This window comes from Rhinoraja longicauda, chromosome 3 (assembly GCF_053455715.1).
Source record: "Rhinoraja longicauda isolate Sanriku21f chromosome 3, sRhiLon1.1, whole genome shotgun sequence".
NCBI lineage: Eukaryota > Metazoa > Chordata > Chondrichthyes > Rajiformes > Arhynchobatidae > Rhinoraja > Rhinoraja longicauda.
Window position 1 is genome coordinate 96,048,439 of NC_135955.1, and position 20,147 is coordinate 96,068,585.

General features: G+C 44.4%; 1 protein-coding gene across 1 annotated transcript in view; it reads right to left on the minus strand.

The window, feature by feature from the left end:
* ufsp2 (ufm1-specific peptidase 2) overlaps nt 1-20,147 on the minus strand; it is a 31,532-nt gene that overhangs the window by 5,921 nt on the left and 5,464 nt on the right. The window contains exons 3-9 of the mRNA XM_078396691.1: nt 16,052-16,235; nt 11,848-11,911; nt 8,047-8,201; nt 5,637-5,829; nt 3,476-3,619; nt 2,825-2,989; nt 721-842 (exon numbers count right to left, since the gene is read on the minus strand). Coding sequence (XP_078252817.1) covers nt 721-842; nt 2,825-2,989; nt 3,476-3,619; nt 5,637-5,829; nt 8,047-8,201; nt 11,848-11,911; nt 16,052-16,235 — 1,027 coding nt within the window. The remainder of the gene's footprint in view (nt 1-720; nt 843-2,824; nt 2,990-3,475; nt 3,620-5,636; nt 5,830-8,046; nt 8,202-11,847; nt 11,912-16,051; nt 16,236-20,147) is intronic.

The following is a 20,147-nucleotide window of genomic DNA, read 5'->3' on the forward strand; positions in this document are numbered from 1 at the left end:
GTGTCCAATCCCTTAATAATCTTTTACATTTCGATAAGATCTCCTCTCATCCTTCATCTGTCAGCTCGTTCCATACACCCACCACCCTTTGTGTAAAAAAGGTTGTTCCTCGGGTTCCTATTAAATCTTTCCCCCGGCACCTTAAACCTATATTGAGATTTTTACTTGTAGCAGCATAACAGCCCGAAACCACAATACACATATAATATGTAATAAACAAAAATTCAACAAATTATTTGTCAGGGTGCTCTGAAGCACTGTATTTTTAGTACTAAAATTCAGGAAGGGTACATTATATTCTTAAGTGCTATCGTTCAGAAAAACCAAAATGTCACGGCAGAAAAGACTGCAATACGAGGACAGGTTTCATAAACTTCAGATATATTTCCTCAGGGTAACAAGGTCTAACTGCAAAGTTTAAAATGATAGCAGGGTCTACCTGAGTTGATGTGGTATTTTCTCCCTCTCATGGATAGGATCAGGTGTCAAGGGTTATGTGGAGAAGGCAGGAGAATGGGGTTGAGAGGGAAAGACAGATAAGCCACGATTGAATGGCGGAGTAGACTTGATGGGCTGAATGGCTTAACTCTGCTCCTATAAACTATGAATTTATGAACACTGTGATCATTAGGTGTTGTCGGAAAGATAAGACAAGCCCATTATGGAACGTTAAAACAGAGTTATTGAGTAGATAAGACCACATCTAAGTATTTTCCTTACGCAATGTTTAAGATCTTCGATTCAATCTTCATTGTTTTTAAAACTGACTGTAGCTCAATCGATCCAATCCAGTCTGATGATCCCACAAAAGCAGGAGGTTTATCTCCAGCCGATACCAATCTCTGAAAATACAAAAATGTAAATAATTAAAATCAATGCAATTTTCACAAGAGATATATTTAAAAAGGGAGCATTGCTTATGATTTCAAACCTAACAAATTCAGTCTGAAAGGTCTCAACCTGAAACGTCACCCATTCCTTCTCTCCAGATATGCTGCCTGACCCACTGAGTTACTCCAGCTTTTTGTGATAAATTCGAGGAAAACTGTTACATGTCGTTTTAATAATGGCATGTCTTAGTTTATTTTATTTATTGTCACGTGTACCAAGGTGCAGTGAAAAGCTTTTTACTGATTACTCAAAACATGAACTATCAAACGATGGCGCTACTACAGGTTTAAGTATCTGAAGAAGGGTCTCGACCCGAAACGTCACCCATCCATGTTCTCCAGAGATGCTGGCTGACCTGCTGAGTTACTCCAGCACTTAATGTCTATCTACTGCTTAGTTACTCGAGCACTTTATGTCCTTATAGGGACATTAGATCTGATTGATTCTGCCATTGAAAAAAAAGATTTGGCAAACATGGAGATTCAGTGAAAAGAGAAACAAAGATGCTTCCTTGTATTAAAAATCACTAAAGAAAATAATTAATAAGACTATCTGGGATTAAGTAAATATTCAACCAGGAAAGTAGCTAGATTTAGGTCCTCTTTTCTTACAGAGAAACACATCAGCAATCATTTTAGTTTAGTGTACCGACGTACACTGAAAAGCTTTTGTGGCATGCTAATCAGTCAGTGGAAAGACAAAACATGAATTAAATCGAGCCATCCACAGTAAATAGAGTTAAGTGAATAACTTGGATAACATTTTGTGCAAGATAGAGTCCAATGAAAGATAGTCTGAGGGTCACCAATGAGATAGATAGTAGCTTAGGACTGCGCTCTGGTTGTGGTAGGATGGTTCAGTTGCTTGATAAGAGCTGGGAAGAAACTGTCCCTGAATCTGGAGGTGTGCGGTTTCACAAGACTCCTCCTTGATTATGCTGCTGGCCTTGTGAGGTGCAGATGGAGTCAATGGAAGGGAGGTTGGTTTGTGTGATGGTCTGGGCAGCGTCCACAATTCTCTGCAATTTCTTGCGGTCTTGGATGGAGCTGTTCCAGACCGTGCTGTGGTGCATCCCAGTCATTTATCTCATTGAACTCACATCCTCTCTATGTGGCAAAACTGGGATGACCCTGTCCTGGGCAACTACCTTTGTTATCAAATGGAAGAGATAAAGATGCAGATCTTGGAGCAGGTGCAGCAACTAGTACCATTGCGATGAACGAGAACTGCACTTAGTCCTGCAGTTGAGCGTAACATCAAATGTGCTTTAGTCTCTGTAGTGTGACTTGAACCATAACCTTTCGCTTCAGAGGCGAGAATGCTGGGCACAAAGTCATGTCTGGGGCACAAAGTGCTGGATCAACTCAGCCGGTCAGGCAGCATCTCTGGAGAACATGCGTAGGTAATGCTTTGGGTCTATCCACGTGCTCCAGAGCTGCTGAGTTATTCCTGCACTCTGTGTTCTTGTGTGTTTTAACCAGCATCTGCAGTTCCATGTTTTTACAAAGTCACGACAGACACTTAAAAAAAAAAGATAGAAAAATGGGGCGGCATGGTGGCGCAGCGGTAGAGTTGCTGCTTTACAACGTCAGAGACCCAGGTTCGATCCTGACTACGGGTGCTGTCCAAACGGAGTTTGCACGTTGTCCCCGTGACCGCGTTGGTTTTCCATGGGTGCTCCGGTTCCCTCCCACTCCAAAGACGTACAGGTCTGTACGTCAGTTGGCTTCGGTACAGATTGTAAATTGTCTCTAGTGTGTAGGATATTGCTAGCATACGGGGGGTCACTGGTCGGCACAGACTCGGTGGGCAGAAGGGCCTGTTCCGCGTTGTATCTCTAAAAAATGTGAGCATTTAACAGGGATTGCTGATTAATAAATGCCGACGCTCAGGTAAAAATGAAAAATAATACCTTTCAAATAAACGTTCGTACCTTTTGGATGTCCTCATGGGTTGGTATAGGAATGGTGATGTACCCCTGATATATGTACCAGGAGATGATGGTTTGCAAAGCACGATATGCACAGCCCCAACCAACATCATTCATCTCATCCTGTGAATAGTGGTGATAGGTGTACGATCCATGAACTAGGCAAACCTATTCAAGGTAAAGATTACATTTGTCAGCTTGAAATTTAAAGTGATAGTGATTTTCAATCTGTTGACGCAGCATAACAATATTTGGTAGACACAAAATGCTGGAGTAACTCAGCGGGTCAGGCAGCATCTCTGGAGAAAAGGAATGGGTGACGTTTCAGGTCGAGACCCTTCTTCAGACTGAGAGTCATGGGGACTCGAGAGAGATACAGACAGTGATGTAGAGAAATATGGCCCAAATGAATGATGTGTACAAAAGTAACGATGAGAAAGGAAACAGGCCATTGAGACCCGAAACGTCACCGATTCCTTCTCTCCTGAGATGCTGCCTGACCCGCTGAGTTACTCCAGCATTTTGTGTCTACCTTCGATTTGAACCAGCATCTGCAGTTATTTTCCAGAACAATGTTTGGAGCTGCAAGGATATTTTATGTTCGGCAATTTTATTTTACAAAAACAGTCTAATACTATAGATTTAGATGCACACCTTGAAGTCCTCCGCATCCGCAAGGAAAATGTACTGGTGTATGTTTCGCAGATATTTATTCAGTAACTCCTCATTTGGAAAATTATAGGACATAGTACGGCGTAGATATGGCTTATCATCGAGACCAAGTTCCTGATGTTTCTCCTGCAAGCATCAAGGAAGTACAAGCATTTTAATATCGATTTTAATAGGAATAGATTGCCTTTTAAAAAATGTTCATAAATTCCTGTTATAGACAATAGGTGCAGGAGGAGGCCATTCGGCCCTTCGAGCCAGCACCGCCATTCAATGTGATCATAGACAATAGGTGCAGGAGGAGGCCATTCGGCCCTTCGAGCCAGCACCGCCATTCAATGTGATCATGGACGATCATTCTCAATCAGTGCCCTGTTCCTGCCTTCTCCCCATACCCCCTGACTCCGCTATCCTTAAGAGCTCTATCCAGCTCTCTCTTGAATGCATTCAGAGAATTGGCCTCCACTGCCTTCCGAGGCAGAGAATTCCACAGATTCACAACTCTCTGACTGAAAAAGTTTTTCCTCATCTCAGTTCTAAATGGCCTACCCCTTATTCTTAAACTGTGGCCCCTTGTTCTGGACTCCCCCAACATTGGGAACATGTTTCCTGCCTCTAACGTGTCCAACCCCTTAATAATCTTATACGTTTATAGGAGCAGGATTAGGTTTTTCAGTCCATCATGTCCACTGCAACATCCAATCATGTTCATCTACCTTTCTCACTTAACCGCATTTTCCTGCCTTCTCCCCATAACCAAAAATCTATCAATCTCTGACCCCTTATTTATATACAGTACCCTCGGTTGTAGGTTTTCCTACAAAAGTAAACATATTCACTGCATCCAAGCTGTCAAGGCTGAACAGGGACGAGTATGTTTCAATCAAGTCTCCTTGCATTCTTCTAAACTCCAGCAGACTCATATCGACCCTGATCAGCTTTTCCTCATAAGACAACCCAGCGATTCCAGGTATCAGCCCAGCAACTTAATTTAGTTTAGAGTTCCTGCGTGGAAACAGGCCCTTCGGTCCACTGAGTCCACACCGACCAGCAATCCTTGCACACTTACACGGGACAATTTACAATGATACAAAGCCAATTAACCTACAAACCTGTACATCTTTGGACTGTGGGAGGAAACCGGAGAAAACCCACGCAGGTCACGGTGAGAACGTACAAACTCCGTACAGACAGCGCCCGTAGACAGGATGGAACCCGGGTCTCTGGCGCTGTAAGGCAGCAACTCTACCGCTGCACCACTGTGTCGCTCCGAACCTCTCCAAACTGCTTCCATTAATAACGAGACTATCCTATACCGAGTATTTTAAACGCTATAAAAACTGAAACAAACTCAAAACACCCAATGTGGAGTACAAAAGCCAAAATTAGCAGCAGCTTAGTAATTAATTTAAAAATCTGCCTTTTTTACTGGATCTGGGACTGGGCAACAAATCAGAATACCAGGGGATTTATTGCAGAAGACCGTAACATCTTACAATGGCTTTCCTATTAACAGACAATTCAAATACATTTGAAGGGATAAAAAGGATTGCATCTAAAACTTAAAAACAAAGTTGCTAGTCTGACCACAGGAGGGGCAACCTTTTCACACAAAGTGTGGTGGGTGTATGGAACAAGCTGCCCGAGGGGGTAGTTGAGGCTGGGACTATCCCAATGTTTAAGAAACAGACAGGTGCGTGGATAGAACAGGTTTAGTGAGATGTATATGGGCCAAACGCAGGCAGCTGGGACTAGTGTAGCTGGGACATGTTGGCCGGTGTGGGCAAGTTGGGCCAAAGGGCCTGTTTTCACGCTGGATGACTCTATCGAAGGTATCACAAAATGCTGGAGTAACTCAGCGGGTCAGGCAGCATCTCAGGAGAGAAGGAATGGGTGACGTTTCGGGTCTCCTCGACCCAAAACGTCACCCATTCCTTCTCTCCTGAGATGCTGCCTGACCCGCTGAGTTACTCCAGCATTTTGTGATACCTTCGAGTTGTACCAGCATCTGCAGTTATTTTCTTACACTGGATGACTCTATGATCATTTCAGAGAGCACTGTTAAAAATTAAATTGCTAGCTTGACCATTTCATGATGCATGAAATAACCTGAACAAATTTATAAGAACCCATCCCCTGACCATACTTTTCGCTGTGCCTCCATTTCTTCTTCAGCGATTCCAGCAGGATATATTACTGTGGTTAGAGTAGATTTATCCGGCAATTCAAAGTGAAATGGCTGGGGAATTGGAACAGTCCGTCCTTTCGAATATCTTTGAATACATTTCTCCATTTCAGATAACTGTGAAGAAATCGATTCTACAATCTGATCCTGTAGTCTGTGGGAAAATATAATTTGTGATTAAAAACGCTTGGCAAAGCAGAATTTTATCGTAAAGACTGATTTAGTTTAGTTTAGAGATACAGCGCGGAAACAGACCCTTTCGGCCCACCAAGTCCGCGGTGTGTAATGTGCGATCCCCGCACATTAACACTATCCTACACCCACTAGAGACAATTCTTTTTGACATTTACCAAGCCAATTAACCTACAAACCTGTACGTCTTTGGAGTGTGGGAGGAAACCTAAGATCTCGGAGAAAACCCACGCAGGTAACGGAGAGAACGGACAAAATCCGTACGGACAGCACCCGTAGTCGGGATCGAACCCAGGTCTCCGGCGCTGCATTTGCTGTAAGGCAGCAACTCTGCCTCAGAAGGCAGTGGAGGCCAATTCTCTGAATGCATCCAAGAGAGAGCTGGATAGAGCTCTTAAGGATAGCGGAGTCAGGGGGTATGGGGAGAAGGCAGGAACGGGGTACTGATTGAGAATGATCAGCCATGATCACATTGAATGGCGGTGCTGGCTCGAAGGGCCGAATGGCCTCCTCCTGCGCCTATTGTCTATTGTAACTCTACCGCTGCGCCACCGTGTAATCATTTTTCTTGCATCACTCAACCGTTTCCATGGCTTTTTCCTCAAATAATAATGGAAGGATTTAAATTCTCTCAGTATTTGTATGCAATTTATCACCTGCTTCACTTTCAGCACTCAAACCCATAAATGATGGTTTTGAAATTAAATGAGACGACAAAACTAACTCTTACTAGTGTGATGCAAATTTTTAGTATATAATTAATAATTTCTTGAGTTGATTCTTTATCACACTATTTTTCATGGCAAGTAATATCGACCGTGGAATCATGTTTCATGACCGTGGAAAATACCGATGCGCTGTGCAGAAAGGTCCAGAGCAGACTTTATCTGCTAAGGAGACTCAGGTCCTTTGGAGTGCAGGGGGCACTCCTAAGGATCTTCTACAACACGGTGGTGGCATCGGCCATTTTCTATGGAGTGGTCTGCTGGAGCAGCAGCATCTCAGCGGCGGAGGGGAAGAGACTCGACAAGCTGGTCAGGAAGGCCAGCTCTGTCCTGGGTTGCCCCCTCGACAGTGCAGGTGGTGGGAGAGAGGAGGATGATGGCAAAACTAACATCGCTGCTGGACAACGACTCCCACCGCATGCAGGACACTGTCACTGCACTGAATAGCTCCTTCAGTGACAGACTCCTTTACCCCAAGTGCGTGAAGGAAAGATATAGGAGGTCCTTCCTTCCTTCCCGCTGCTGTGAGACTGCACAACCAGCACTGCTCCCAGCAGACCAGTCAACAATAACAGCTAAGAACACACAGAAAACTGATGACAATTTATGTATCTTTTATTTATAATGAATGATCTCTTGCTCGTTTGCTATCCAATTTGCTGCTGTAACACTGTAAATTTCCCCGGTGTGGGACGAATAAAGGAATTTATCATTATTATTGTTATGTTAAATAAATTTTCTTTAGTTTTTTTAAAAGAAACATCACGAATGCAGACCCTTCGACACACCAACCATCGATTTCCATTTCACACTAGTTCTATGTTATCACGTTATAATTTTTACACAAAGTGCGGTGGGTGTATGGAACGGGGAGGTAGTAGAGGCAGGTTCTATCGCAACGTTTAAGAAGCATTTAGACAGGCACATGGATAGGATAGGTTTTTTGTGGGTTATGGACCAAACGTAGGCACGTGGGACTAGTGTGGATGGGGCATGTTGGGCCAAAGGGCCTGTTTCTGCACTGTATGACTCTAGATATGTTATGTTTCAATGGAAGATATAAAGAATCCAGTAAGTGTCTCAAAATAAAACTAAGCAAACTTGGGCAGCATCTTCATGACCTGTGGGGCAAGTTTTTTGGGGGTTACACAGAGGGTGGCAAGTACCTGGAATGTGGTGCCAGGGGTAGTGGTGGAGGCAGATATGGAAGTTACATTTTAGATCGGCACATGAACATGAAGAGAATGAAGGGAAATGGATTAAATGAAGGCAGAGGAGATTAGTTTAACACGGCATCACGTTCAACACGGACATTGTGGGCCGTAGTGCTGTTTCCGTGCTGTGCTATTCTCAAGTATAATGAAGCAAATCTACCAAATTCTACTTCACCAAAGCACTATTGCCCAGGTACTACACGAATTCAGGCACTATTTAATAATTAGAATGGTACCTACTTGAACCACGAATCGTCAGGATTAGCAAATATGACCACATCAATAGGAAGAATCAGCTTAAAATGAAAACACGCCTTGGTATCATTCTGGATGAAAACGCTTTCAACTATCCCGGGCCTTGTCGACTCAAACATAAGCTCCAGGTTTATGACTCGCTGAAAGATAAAAACATCAACGCTAGAATCAATTATATCATAAAACGGGCCAACAAACAACAAAAGACAAAAACAAAGACAGACACAAAAAGCCGGAGTAACTCAGCGGGTCAGACAGGGAAGAGGTACAGAAGTGTGAAAACGCACATGTAGAAAGGGAATAGGTGAAGTTTTGGGTCGAGACCCTTCTTCAGACTCCAGTCTGACGAAGAGACAAGACCCGAAACGTCACCTATTCCCTTTCTACAGTGATGCTGACTGACCTGCTGAGTTACTCCAGCTTTTTGTGTCTACGGTTTAAACCAGCATTTGCAGTTCCTTCCTACACAAGACAAAAACAAGATTTGCACGAACCTGCAGGGATATGGATCACGAGCAGACAGGGGAGATTAGTTTAATGTAGTTAGTTCATAAGTTTATTGTCACGTGTACTGAGGTACAGTGAAAAGCTTTTTTGTTGCGTGCTATCCAATCAGTGGAAAGACTGTACATGATTACAATCGAGCCATCCACAGTGTACAGATAAAGGAGAAAGAGAATAATGTTTAGTGCACGATAGAGTCCAGTAAAGTCAGAGTTAAGATAGTCTGTCAGTCTCCAATGAGATAGATGGTGGGTAGGACCGCTCTGGAGTTGGTGGTAGAATGGTTCAATTGCCTGATAACAGCTGGGAAGCAACTGTCCCTGAATCTGGAGGTGTGCGTTTTCACACTTCTGTACCTCTTCCCTGATGGGAGAGGGGAGAAGAGGGAGTGCAACTTGTCCTTGATTATGCTGGTGGTCTTGCCGAGGCAGCGTGAAGTGAAGATGGAGTCAATGGAAGGGAGGTTGGTTTGTGTGATGGTCTGGGCTGCGTCCACAATTCTGCAATTGTTTGCGCTCTTGGATGGAGCTGTTCCCAAACCATGTTGTGATGCATCCCGATAAAATGCTTTCCACTGCGCATCTGTAGAAGCTGGTGAGAGTTGCTGGGGACATGCCAAACTTCCTAAGCCTTGAAAGTAAGTAGAGGCGTTGGTGAGCTTTCTTGGCCATTGCTTCAAAATGGTTGGTCCAGGACAAGTTGCTGGTGATATATACTCCTAAAAACTTGAAGCCTTAAACCATCTCTACTTAGGCACTGTCAATACATACCAGGTATGTATGTGTACTTAGTATGATGTTCAACATCGACATCGTCGGTCTATGATGCAAATGATTACATTTCTAAACTGGCATCATGAAATTAATAGGTTAAGTGAGAGATGAATTCCAACCAGGACAAACGGGATGGTTTCTTCAGGATATATTCTGCTTAGCTTTTGGGCCTCATAAACTCAAGGTGCCGGACTACCTGGTTGAGCTCTGACACCATTTAGGCAGCTAGAACGTATATCAGGAGGGCTAGAATACAGAAACTGCAATGTAATGCTGAAGCTCTATAAGGCACTGGTCAGGCCACATTTGGAGTACTATGTGCAAATTTGGGCCCCATATCCGAGGAAGGATGTGCTGGCTCTAGAGACAGTCCAGAGGAGGTTTACAAGAATGATTCTAGGAATGAATGGGTTAGCATATGATGAGCGTTTGACAGCACTGGGCCTCTCTGGAGCTTAGAAGATTGAGGGGGGACCTCATTGAAACTTACAAAATTACAACTTGCAGTTGTACAAGGCCCTAGTGAGACCGCACCTGGAGTACTGTGTGCAGTTTTGGTCTCCAAATTTGAGGAAGGATATTCTTGCTATTGAGGGAGTGCAGCGTAGGTTCACAAGGTTAATTCCCAGAATGGGGGGACTGTCATATGTTGAAAGACTGGAGCGACTAGGCTTGTATATACACTGGAATTTAAAAGGACGAGAGGGGATCTTATTGAAACATATAAAATTATTAAGGGATTGGACACATTAGAGACAGGAAACATGTTCCCAATGTTGGGGGAGTCCAGAACAAGGGGCCACAGTTTAAGAATAAGGGGTAGGCCATTTAGAATGGAGATGAGGAAAACTTTTTCAGTCAGAGAGCTGTAAATCTGTGGAATTCTCTGCCTCAGAAGGCAGTGGAGGCCAATTCTCTGGATGCTTTCAAGAGAGAGCTAGATAGAGCTCTTAAAGATAGCGGAGTCAGGGGGTATGGGGAGAAGGCAGGAACGGGGTACTGATTGAGAATGATCAGCCATGATCACATTGAATGGTGGTCCTGCTGAGCCGGATGGTCACATCGCACAGTGATCCGGCACAGATCTACTTACACTTTTTGATTTATTCACAAAATGCTGGAGTAACTCAGCAGGTCAGGCAGCAACTCGGGAGAGAAGGAATGGGTGACGTTTCGGGTCGAGACCCTTCTTCAGACAAAATGACATCTCCCTCCCGTTTCTGGACCTCACCATCTCCATCACAGGAGAAAAACTAGTGACGGACATTTACAAAAAAGTGATTTCTCTCTACTTACACTTTATTCTGTTTTAAAACTGTTACAATTTGTTTCATTGGGTTGTTTAAATTAATACTGACTAGCTAATTAAATTATTGCATCGTATGGGAGGTGCATTCCCAATCTCGTTGTACCCCTGTACAATGACAATAAAGATATATTGTATTGTATTGTAAAAAGGCATAGTATTGAGTATCGAGGTTGGGAGGTCATGTTGCAGTTATATAAGATGTTGGTGTGGCCACATTCACAGTATTGCGCTCAGTTTTGGCCACCATGTTATAGGAAAGATGTCAAGCTGGTAAGGGTGTAGAGAAGATTTTCAAGGATGTTGCCAGAACTCAAGGGCCTGAGCTGTAGGGAGAGGTTGAGCAGGCAAGGACTTTATTCTTTGGTGCGTAGGAGGATGAGGGGGTGATCTGATAGAGGTGTAAAAAATCATGAGAGGAATGGGTCGGGTAAATGAACAGTTTTTTGCCCAGAGTTGCTCAGAATGGATAAAATCCTGCACACGCCATAGAGTCATACAGCGTGGAAATAGGCCCTTCGGCCCAATTTGCCCATGCTAACCAAAATGCCCCATCTACATTAGTCTGACCTGCCGGCGTTTGACCCATATCTGTATACTAAAACTCTAATTTGTTTGTTTGTTTGTTTGTTCCTGAGCTACAGCCAAAGCGGTACATGATAGCACGACAATTTTAGGGCAACCTTACTCACCGTTGTCCCTTTGGTGCTAATGAAAGAAGTTTAATTGAAATCGGTGTTATATTTTAAAAGTTATTCACATTTTAATTTTTAAATCTATCTCCTCGGGAAGGGGGAGGGGGAAGGGAGAGAGGGGGGAAGGGAGAGAGGGGGTGAAGGGAGGGGAAGGAGGGAGGATAAGAGGGGTTAAGGGGGACAGAGTGGGGGGAGGGGAAGGGGGAGGAGGGAGGGAGGGGGAAAGGGAGACGGAGGGGGCAAGGGGGGAGGCGGAGGGGGCGGAGGGGAGAGGAGAGGGTGCTGCACCAATGCAGGAGAGGTTTGGGCCCAACGGGTCCACTTGGTCTAGTATATCCTTCTGAACCTGTCTTCTCCTTGTACCTGACCATATATATATTTTTTTTTTTAATTGTCGACAAGTGAAACCTTGCCAACTGTGTATTGCAAAGAGAAAACATTTCAACAAATACAAAATCATTTTACATCTGTAAAAACTTAACAGTTCACAAAAAAATGATAAACTTACCACAGGTTCGACTTTCACAGATTTCTTTTTGGGAATCTTTTTAAGAAAGTCATTGACCTCAATGCTGAAATAAAATTATACACTGGTGGTAAGTCATTGTACATATCGAAGCAAATGCTTAACAATTCACACCCATTCGCTCGTGTATCTAGCTGTATCGTGTGCGGCTGCTGAATTTGTGAAATATTATTATACATCCATATATTTTATCTAAGTATAGGTATTTATGACCAGAAATTGCAAATTAAATTTAATCGCTGATTATTCAAAGCCTTACTGCACTACATTGACATTTCCAAACACACACACAGCTTCCTGCTCAATTGCAACGCATCACATGTCAGGCCATTTCTTGAAATATTTATTTAATCAGTTCATGTAATTTTGTCAGTCATCTTTACCTCAAAAAAGTCCTTTATTTGTTCATCTTCACTAGCCAAGCCACAGGTGAGGTGCCAGGAAACTGGAGGGCTTCGGACTTGATCGCCGTTTGTTTATTTAAATGTAATTGTTTATTGTTGAGCTTCACCTCAGTGATGTGGATTTTCATCAATAATATCCATAAGGGATAGGATTTATATATCCTTGGAAAGGCAAGGTCAGGGATGGTCGGCATGGCAAGGAGGGACCCAGGGTGGGGTGGGGGGAGCATTTCCGAAAACAAAGTGGGACCCGGTATGGGGGGGGGGGGGGGTCACTGAGAACAAAGAGGGACGGAGGGGTAGGGGAGAAGGAAGAGGAACTATATGGAATACTTGAATCGAGCCATTCACAGTGTACAGAAACATGAGGAGCTGAGATGAGGAAAAACTTTTTCAGTCAGAGTTGTGAATCTGTGGAATTCTCTGCCTCAGAAGGCAATGGAGGCCAATTCTCTGAATGCATTCAAGAGAGAGCTAGATAGAGCTCTTAAGGATAGCGGAGTCAGGGGTATAGGGAGAAGGCAGGAACGGGGTACTGATTGAGAATGATCAGCCATGATCACATTGAATGGCGGTGCTGGCTCGAAGGGCCAAATGGCCTCCTCCTGCACCTATTGTCTATGATCAAGGGAATAACATGATTTACGTTTTGTGCAAGATAAAGCCAGTAAAATCTGATCAAAGATAGTCCGAGGGTCTCCAATGAGGTCGATAGTAGGTCAGCACTGCTCTCTGGTTGTGGTAGGATGGTTCAGTTGCCTGATAACAGCTGGGAAGAAACTGTCCCTGAATCTGGAGGTGTGCGTTTTCACACTTCTACACCTTTTGCCTGATGGGAGAGGGGAGAAGAGGGAGTGGCCGGGGCGAGACTCGTCTTTGATTGTGCTGCTGGCCTTGCCGAGGCCCTGTAGAGGCAAGAGGCCGAGGCGAGGGAACGCAAACTGTCCCTGAATCTGGAGGTGTGCGTTTTCACTCATCTGTACCTCTCGCCTGATGTTGGTACAAAAGATAATTCCAAAGGAACTCCTGTAAAGTCAGAGAGGTCAAGAGGTAGAAATGTTCACCATTTCTCCAGACATTTGGCCCCATACGGCAGAACGAGGCCCCAACAATGATTCAAGTCTGAAAATCAAGAAGATGCCTGAATTGTTTCACAGAGATCTGAGGGATGCAAGCTTGATGAAGACAAGGGATATAAAATAGCACAAGGTCAAAAGTGAAGGAGTAGAATTAGACCATTCATAGAAACATAGAAAATAGGTGCAGGAGTAGGGCCTTCGGCCCTTCGAGCCTGCACCGCCATTCAATATGATCATGGCTGATCATCCAACTTAGTATCCTGTACCTGCCTTCTCTCCCATCGGCCCATCAAGTCTACTCCGCCATTCAGTCATGGCTGATCTATCTCTCTCTTCTAACCCCATTCTCCTGCCTTCTCCCCATAACCTCTGACACCCATACTAATCAAGGATCTATCTATCTCCGCAAATCATCCAAAAGTGTATAACTGGAATGTTATCAAATAAAATTAAACACCAAGTCACATAAACAGCTATTAGGACAAACGGGACAACAAGAAGCCAATTTAACTCACACTTTTGTGACTTGTACAAATATGCAAATTTTTTGGATCGATATTTTAAAAATAATTTCCAAAGTTATCGATAACCAACTGGATTTAGATCCAAAATTAATAATTTTAGGAGTATCAGAACACATTACAAATTTTACGTTAAGTCAGAGACGCTTTCTTGACTACAGTTTAATAACTGCGAAAAAATTAATACTTAAATTTTGGAAAAAAACAGTAACCCCCACAACTAAAATGTGGATTATGGAAATGACCGAGACCTTGCATTTGGAAAAAATAAGGTTTGCCTTAATTGACAAACCAGATCTATTTTTTAAAATATGGTCTCCATTTATTGAATTTTTAAAAAAAGTAAATGGGTTTGTCACAAAACTAAAATTTAAAACTAAAGTTAAAACTTGAGTTTAGGGTTGGATGTACAACTATACTCACTAACTCCCGGATCTATCCCCATAATTTTTATGTTTGTAATTCTCTTTTTTCTTTGCTTTCTCTCTATTAGTTTATAGTCTTTTTTTTCCGTCTCTTTTCATCTTTATTTTTTCTTTAAAAATTTAAAATTGAAGCTATGTAAGAACTCTAAAACCAGTTTGTCGTTTATTATTATTTGTACATATGCTTTAAAAAATTAAAAATTAAAAAAAAATAGGAGAAAGAGTAAAGGTGAAGTCCAGACGAGTCATTGATTTTTTAAGGGCCTGAGCTAAAATGGCTGGCCATTAATGGTGAAGGAATTAAAATCAGGAATTCTCTAATGTTTAGTTTAGTTTAGAGATACAGCACACAAATAGGCCCTTCGGACCATCATGTCCGCGCTGACCAGCGATCCCCGTACACTAGCACTATCCCACACACTAGGGACAATTTACAGTTTTTTTATCGAAGCCAATTAACCTACAAACCTATACATCTTTGGAGTGTGGGAGGAAACTGGAGTTCACGGAGAAAACACATGCGGAATGAGCGGACATCAGAACACAGGCAGAATGTGCAAACTACATACAATAGACAATAAGTGCAGGAGTAGGCCATTCGGTCCTTCGAGCCAGCACCACCATTCAATGTGATTATGGCTGATCATTCTCAATCAGTACCCCATTCCTGCCCTCTCCCCATACCCCCTGACTCCGCTATCCTTAAGACCTCTATCCAGCTCTCTCTTGAATGCATTCAGAGAATTGGCCTCCACTGCCTTCTGAGGCAGAGAATTCCAGATTCACAACTCTCTGACTGAAAACGTTTTTCCTCATCTCCGTTCTAAATGGCCTACCCCTTATTCTTACAGACAGCACCAGTAGTCAAAATCAAACCTGGGTCTCGGCAGGCAAGGCAGCAACTCTACCGCTGCGCTACCATGCCGCCACAAATGAACTAATGAGGAGACTAAGTAAACGCATTCTTGTGCAATTGAAATATCGTGCACTTGAAGGACTTTCCAAATACAAACTTTGGAATATCAAAATCAATACTTGTAAAATTCTTTGGAGTACTTTATTGTCACATGTGACGAGGCACAGTGCATTTCTTTGCTTGCACGCCCAAGGTATAGATTTTTTTAGATTTAGATTTAGAGATACAGCGCGGAAACAGGCCCTTCGGTCCACCGAGTCCGCGCCGCCCAGAGATCCCCGCACATTAACTCTATCCTACACCCACATGGGACAATTTTTACATTTTACCCAGCCAATTAACCTACATACCTGTACGTCTTTGGAGTGTGGGAGGAAACCGAAGATCTCGGAGAAAACCCACGCAGGTCACGGGGAGAATGTACAAACTCCGTACAGACGGAGCCCGTAATCAGGATCGAACCTGAGTCTCAGGCGCTGCATTCGCTGTAAGGCAGCAACTCTACTGCTGCGCCACCGTGCCTACAAAGAGCGGCCACCTACGGCGCTGACAGAGTTACAAAGTGTGCCGTCTCCTCCATTGTCCATTTTGCTTCCCCCTTCCATCCCTCCCTCCCTCCCTCCCTCCGTCCCCATGCCGGGTCCTCCATTGTTCTTCACCCCCCCCCCCTCACGTCGGTCCCCCCACACTCTCGTCGACCGCGGGTTGCCCCGCGAGGCTTCACCACTGCGTTCAACATCCAAACTGGAAGTAAGCATTACTCAAATCCTAACGATGGCCCCAAAAACCTATCCCAAAATATTATCAACAGATTTCATATATATTCCATTCTGCTACTTACGGCACAAATCTTAAGATGGATTTGCAGTTACTGGTCTCCGTGAGTTCTGAAGCCTGTGTAGAGACGTGGAATTTAGGCCATACAAACAGGGTGCTCTCCGCTCCAAATAGGATGGCAGATTGCGAATTCACCTTAATAATGGCATCCGTAATGGCTTCTGAAAAGCCTTTTGCAACATCTTTATCTAATTGCAATGAAGAAAACAATTGTGTAATTTCATACAATACCAATACTCTTATTTAAAATATAGTTACATGGTTTGTAGTTGACCATAGCTTCTTCTGCATTGTCTGGCGGTAAAGTTGCTGCCTTACAGCGCCAGGGACCCGGGGTCAATCCTGACTACCAGTGCCGTCTGTATGGAGTTTGTATGTTCTCCCCTTCACCTGCATGGGTTTTCTCAGAGATCTTTGGTTTCCTCCCATACTCCAAAGACATACGGGTTTGTAGGTTAATTGGCTTAGTGTAAAGGTAAAATCGTCCAAAGTGTGTGTAGGTAGTATCAGTGTGCGGGGATCGCTGGTCGGCGCAGACTCGTTGGGCCGTAGGGCCTTTTTGCGCGTTGTATCTCTGTAACTAAACTAAATTATGCTTAGCTATCAGTCACTGAAAGTAAGCATGCAGGTACAGCAGGCAGTGAAGAGAGTTAATGGCATGTTGGTCTTCACGACAAGAGGAGTTGAGTATAGGAGCAAAGAGGTCCTTCTGCAGTTGTACAGGGCTCTAGTGAGACCACACCTGGAGTACTGTGTGCAGTTTTGGTCTCCAAATTTGAGAAAGGACATTCTTGCTATTGAGGGAGTGCAGCGTAGGTTCACGAGGTTAATTCCCAGAATGGCGGGACTGTCGTACGTTGAAAGACTGGAGCAACTGGGCTTGCACACACTGGAATTTAGAAGGATGAGTGGGGATCTTATTGAAACATATAAGATTATTAAGGGATTGGACACGTTAGAGGCAAGAAACATGTCCCCAATGCTGGAGGAGTCCCGAACCAGAGGCCACAGTTTAAGAGTAAGAGGTCGGCCATTTAGAACGGAGATGAGGAAAAACATTTTCAGTCAGAGAGTTGCAAATCTGTGGAATTCTCTGCCTCAGAAGGCAGTGGAGGCCAATTCTCTGGATGCTTTCAGGAGAGAATTAGATAGAGCTCTTAATGATAGCGGAGTCAGGGGGTATGGGGAGGGGCAGGAACGGGGTACTGATTGTGGATGATCAGCCATGATCACAGTGAATGGCAGTGCTGGCTCAAAGGGCCGAATGGCCTACTCCTGCACCTATTGTCTATTGTCTATCCATATGTAAGCAAAATAGAAAACATTTGCAATGGCCCTCCTTCCTCGCAACATGGACCCACTACAGTTCGCATACCGTCTGAACAGGTCCACACACCGCTCTCTCTCATCTGGACAGCCAGGGGGCTATGTGAGGATGCTGTTCATTGACTTTAGTTCAGCATTCAACACAATAGTCCCCAGCAGACTGGTTGAGAAGCTGCTGGAACTGGGGCTTAGCACCCCTCTGTGTGCCTGGGTCCTGGACTTTCTCACTGCCAGGCCCCAAGTGGTCAGGATGGGGGAACATACATCTAGCTCCCTCACCCTGAACATAGGATCCCCCCAGGGCTGCGTCCTTAGCCCCCTACTGTACTCCCTGTACACACATGACTGTGGGGCCAGGTTCAGCTCAAACTCCATCATCAAGTTTGCTGATGACAATGTGGTGGTGGGCCGGATCTCCAACAACGATGAGAAGGCCTACCGGGAGGAGGTGGCTGATCTGGCACTCTGGTGTCAGGACAATAGCCTCCTCTTGAATGTCACTAAAACAAAGGAGCTGATTGTGGACTTCAGAAGGGCTAAACATCCAAGGACGTACACGCCACTGGAGATAAATGGGTCTATTGTGGATAGGGTGAGCAGTTTTAAATACTTAGGAGTCCGCAGAGGATCTGACGTGGGCAACGCACATTGCCGCACTGGTGGGTAAGGCTAAGCAGCGCCTTTACCACCTTAGACAACTGAGGAAATTCAGAGTGTCTCTGAGGATCCTTCATTGCTTCTACTCTGGGGCTGTAGAGAGCATCCTGTCCGGCAACATTACAGTCTGGTTTGGGAACAGCTCTGCCCAGGACAGGATGGCCCTGCAGAGAGTAGTGCGTTCGGCAGAACACACCATGGGAACTACACTCGTCCCCCTGCAGGACCTATACATCAGGAGGTGCAGATCCAGAGCAAGCAAGATCATGAGGGACCCCTGCCACCCCAGTAACGGACTGTTCCAGATGCTACGATCAGGCAAACGCCTCCGCTGTCATGCTGTGAAAACGGAGAGGATGAGACGGAGCTTCTTCCCACAGGCCATCAGGACTGTCAACTTTTATAACCCCAGAGACTAAATTTTTGTCGACACTAATAGTAACTTATTAACTTTATTTATATGCTGTAACTGTAATTCTTTTTGTGCACAACCAGCAGGCATTGCCACTTTCATTTCACTGCACATCGTGTATGTGTATGTGACAAATAAATTTGACTTGACTTGACTATTTCCAAATCTTTACTCAGAGGCTGTATGGAATGAGCTTCCGGTGGAAGTGGTGGAGGCAGGCTCGATTTTATTATTTAAGAGTAAATTGGATAGGTATGTGGATGGGAGGGGATTGGAGGGTTATGTTGAGGGTTATGAGGGTTATGTTTGAGGGTTATGTTATGGTCTGAGAGCAGGTAGATGAGACTAGGTCAGAGAAAGTGGTCGGCGTGGACTAGTAGGGCCGAACGGGCCTGTTTCCGTGCTGTAATTGTTATATGGTTATATGGTTATATGGTTAAAGCCATTACCTCTGGCTTCGCCAAAGATCTCTCCTTCGCTCTGCCATTTCTTATCTACAGTCTGTCTCTCAACGACTAACAGGTCACCCAGTTCTCTCTCATCACCTCCCTTGAACCAACCATTATGTCCAAATTTAAGTCCGCTCATCTGACGTCCAGCAATGCATATGCAGAAATTTCATGCAAATAAATATTGAGAGGATACAAGACTAAAGAAATTTGGTGTCTCAATAACTCTTATTCATTCTCATAGAAACACCATAGAAAGCATCCGATTAGGACGCACCACGAATTGGTATTGCAACTGCCCTGCCCAAAACAGCAAGAAACTGCACAGTTGTAAAGGCAGCACAGATCATTGTGTAAACCAGCCTCTCCACACCCCGTCGATTCCAGCTGGATTTCATGCTGCCGCGGGAAAGCAGCCAACATAATCAGGGATCACTCACATGATTGGGGCGGCACGGTGAGGCAGTGGTAGAGTTGCTGCCTCACAGCGCCAGAGAGTTGTGGATCTGTGGAGTTCTCTGCCACAGAAGGCAGTGGAGGCCAATTCACTGGATGGTTTCAAGAGAGAGTTAGATTTAGCTCTTGGGGCTGAAGGGAGTCAAGGGGTATGGGGAAAAAGCCGGAACGGGGTACTGAGTTTGGATGACCAGCCATGACCATTTTGAATGGCCTACTCCTGCACCTATTTTCTACATTTCTATGATCCGGGTTCAACCATGACTACGAGTGCTGTCTAGACAGAGTTTGTATGTTCTCCTCGTGACTGCGTGGGTTTCCACGGGCGCTCCCACACCCCAAAGACCTACCGGTTCGTAGGTTAATTGACGTCTGTAAGTTATCTCTTGTGTGTACGATCTAGAGCTAGTGTACGGGGCGATTGTTGGTCATCGCTGATTAGATGGACAAAGGGGCCTGTTTCCATGCTGTATCTCGAAACTACACTGTTTAGGATGTTGCTAATGACAATAGACAATAGGTGCAGGAGTAGGCCATTCGGCCCTTCGAGCCAGCACCGCCATTCAATGTGATCATGGCTGATCACTGTCAATCAGTACCCCGTTCCTGCCTTCTCCCCATACCCCCCGCTCTATCTAGCTCTCTCCTGAATGCATTCAGAGTATTGGTCTCCACTGTCTTCTGAGGCAGAGAATTGCACAGATTCACAACTCTCTGACTGAAAAAGTTTTTCCTCATCTCCGTTCTAAATGGCCTACCCCTTATTCTTAAACTGTGGCCCCTGGTTCTGGACTCCCCCA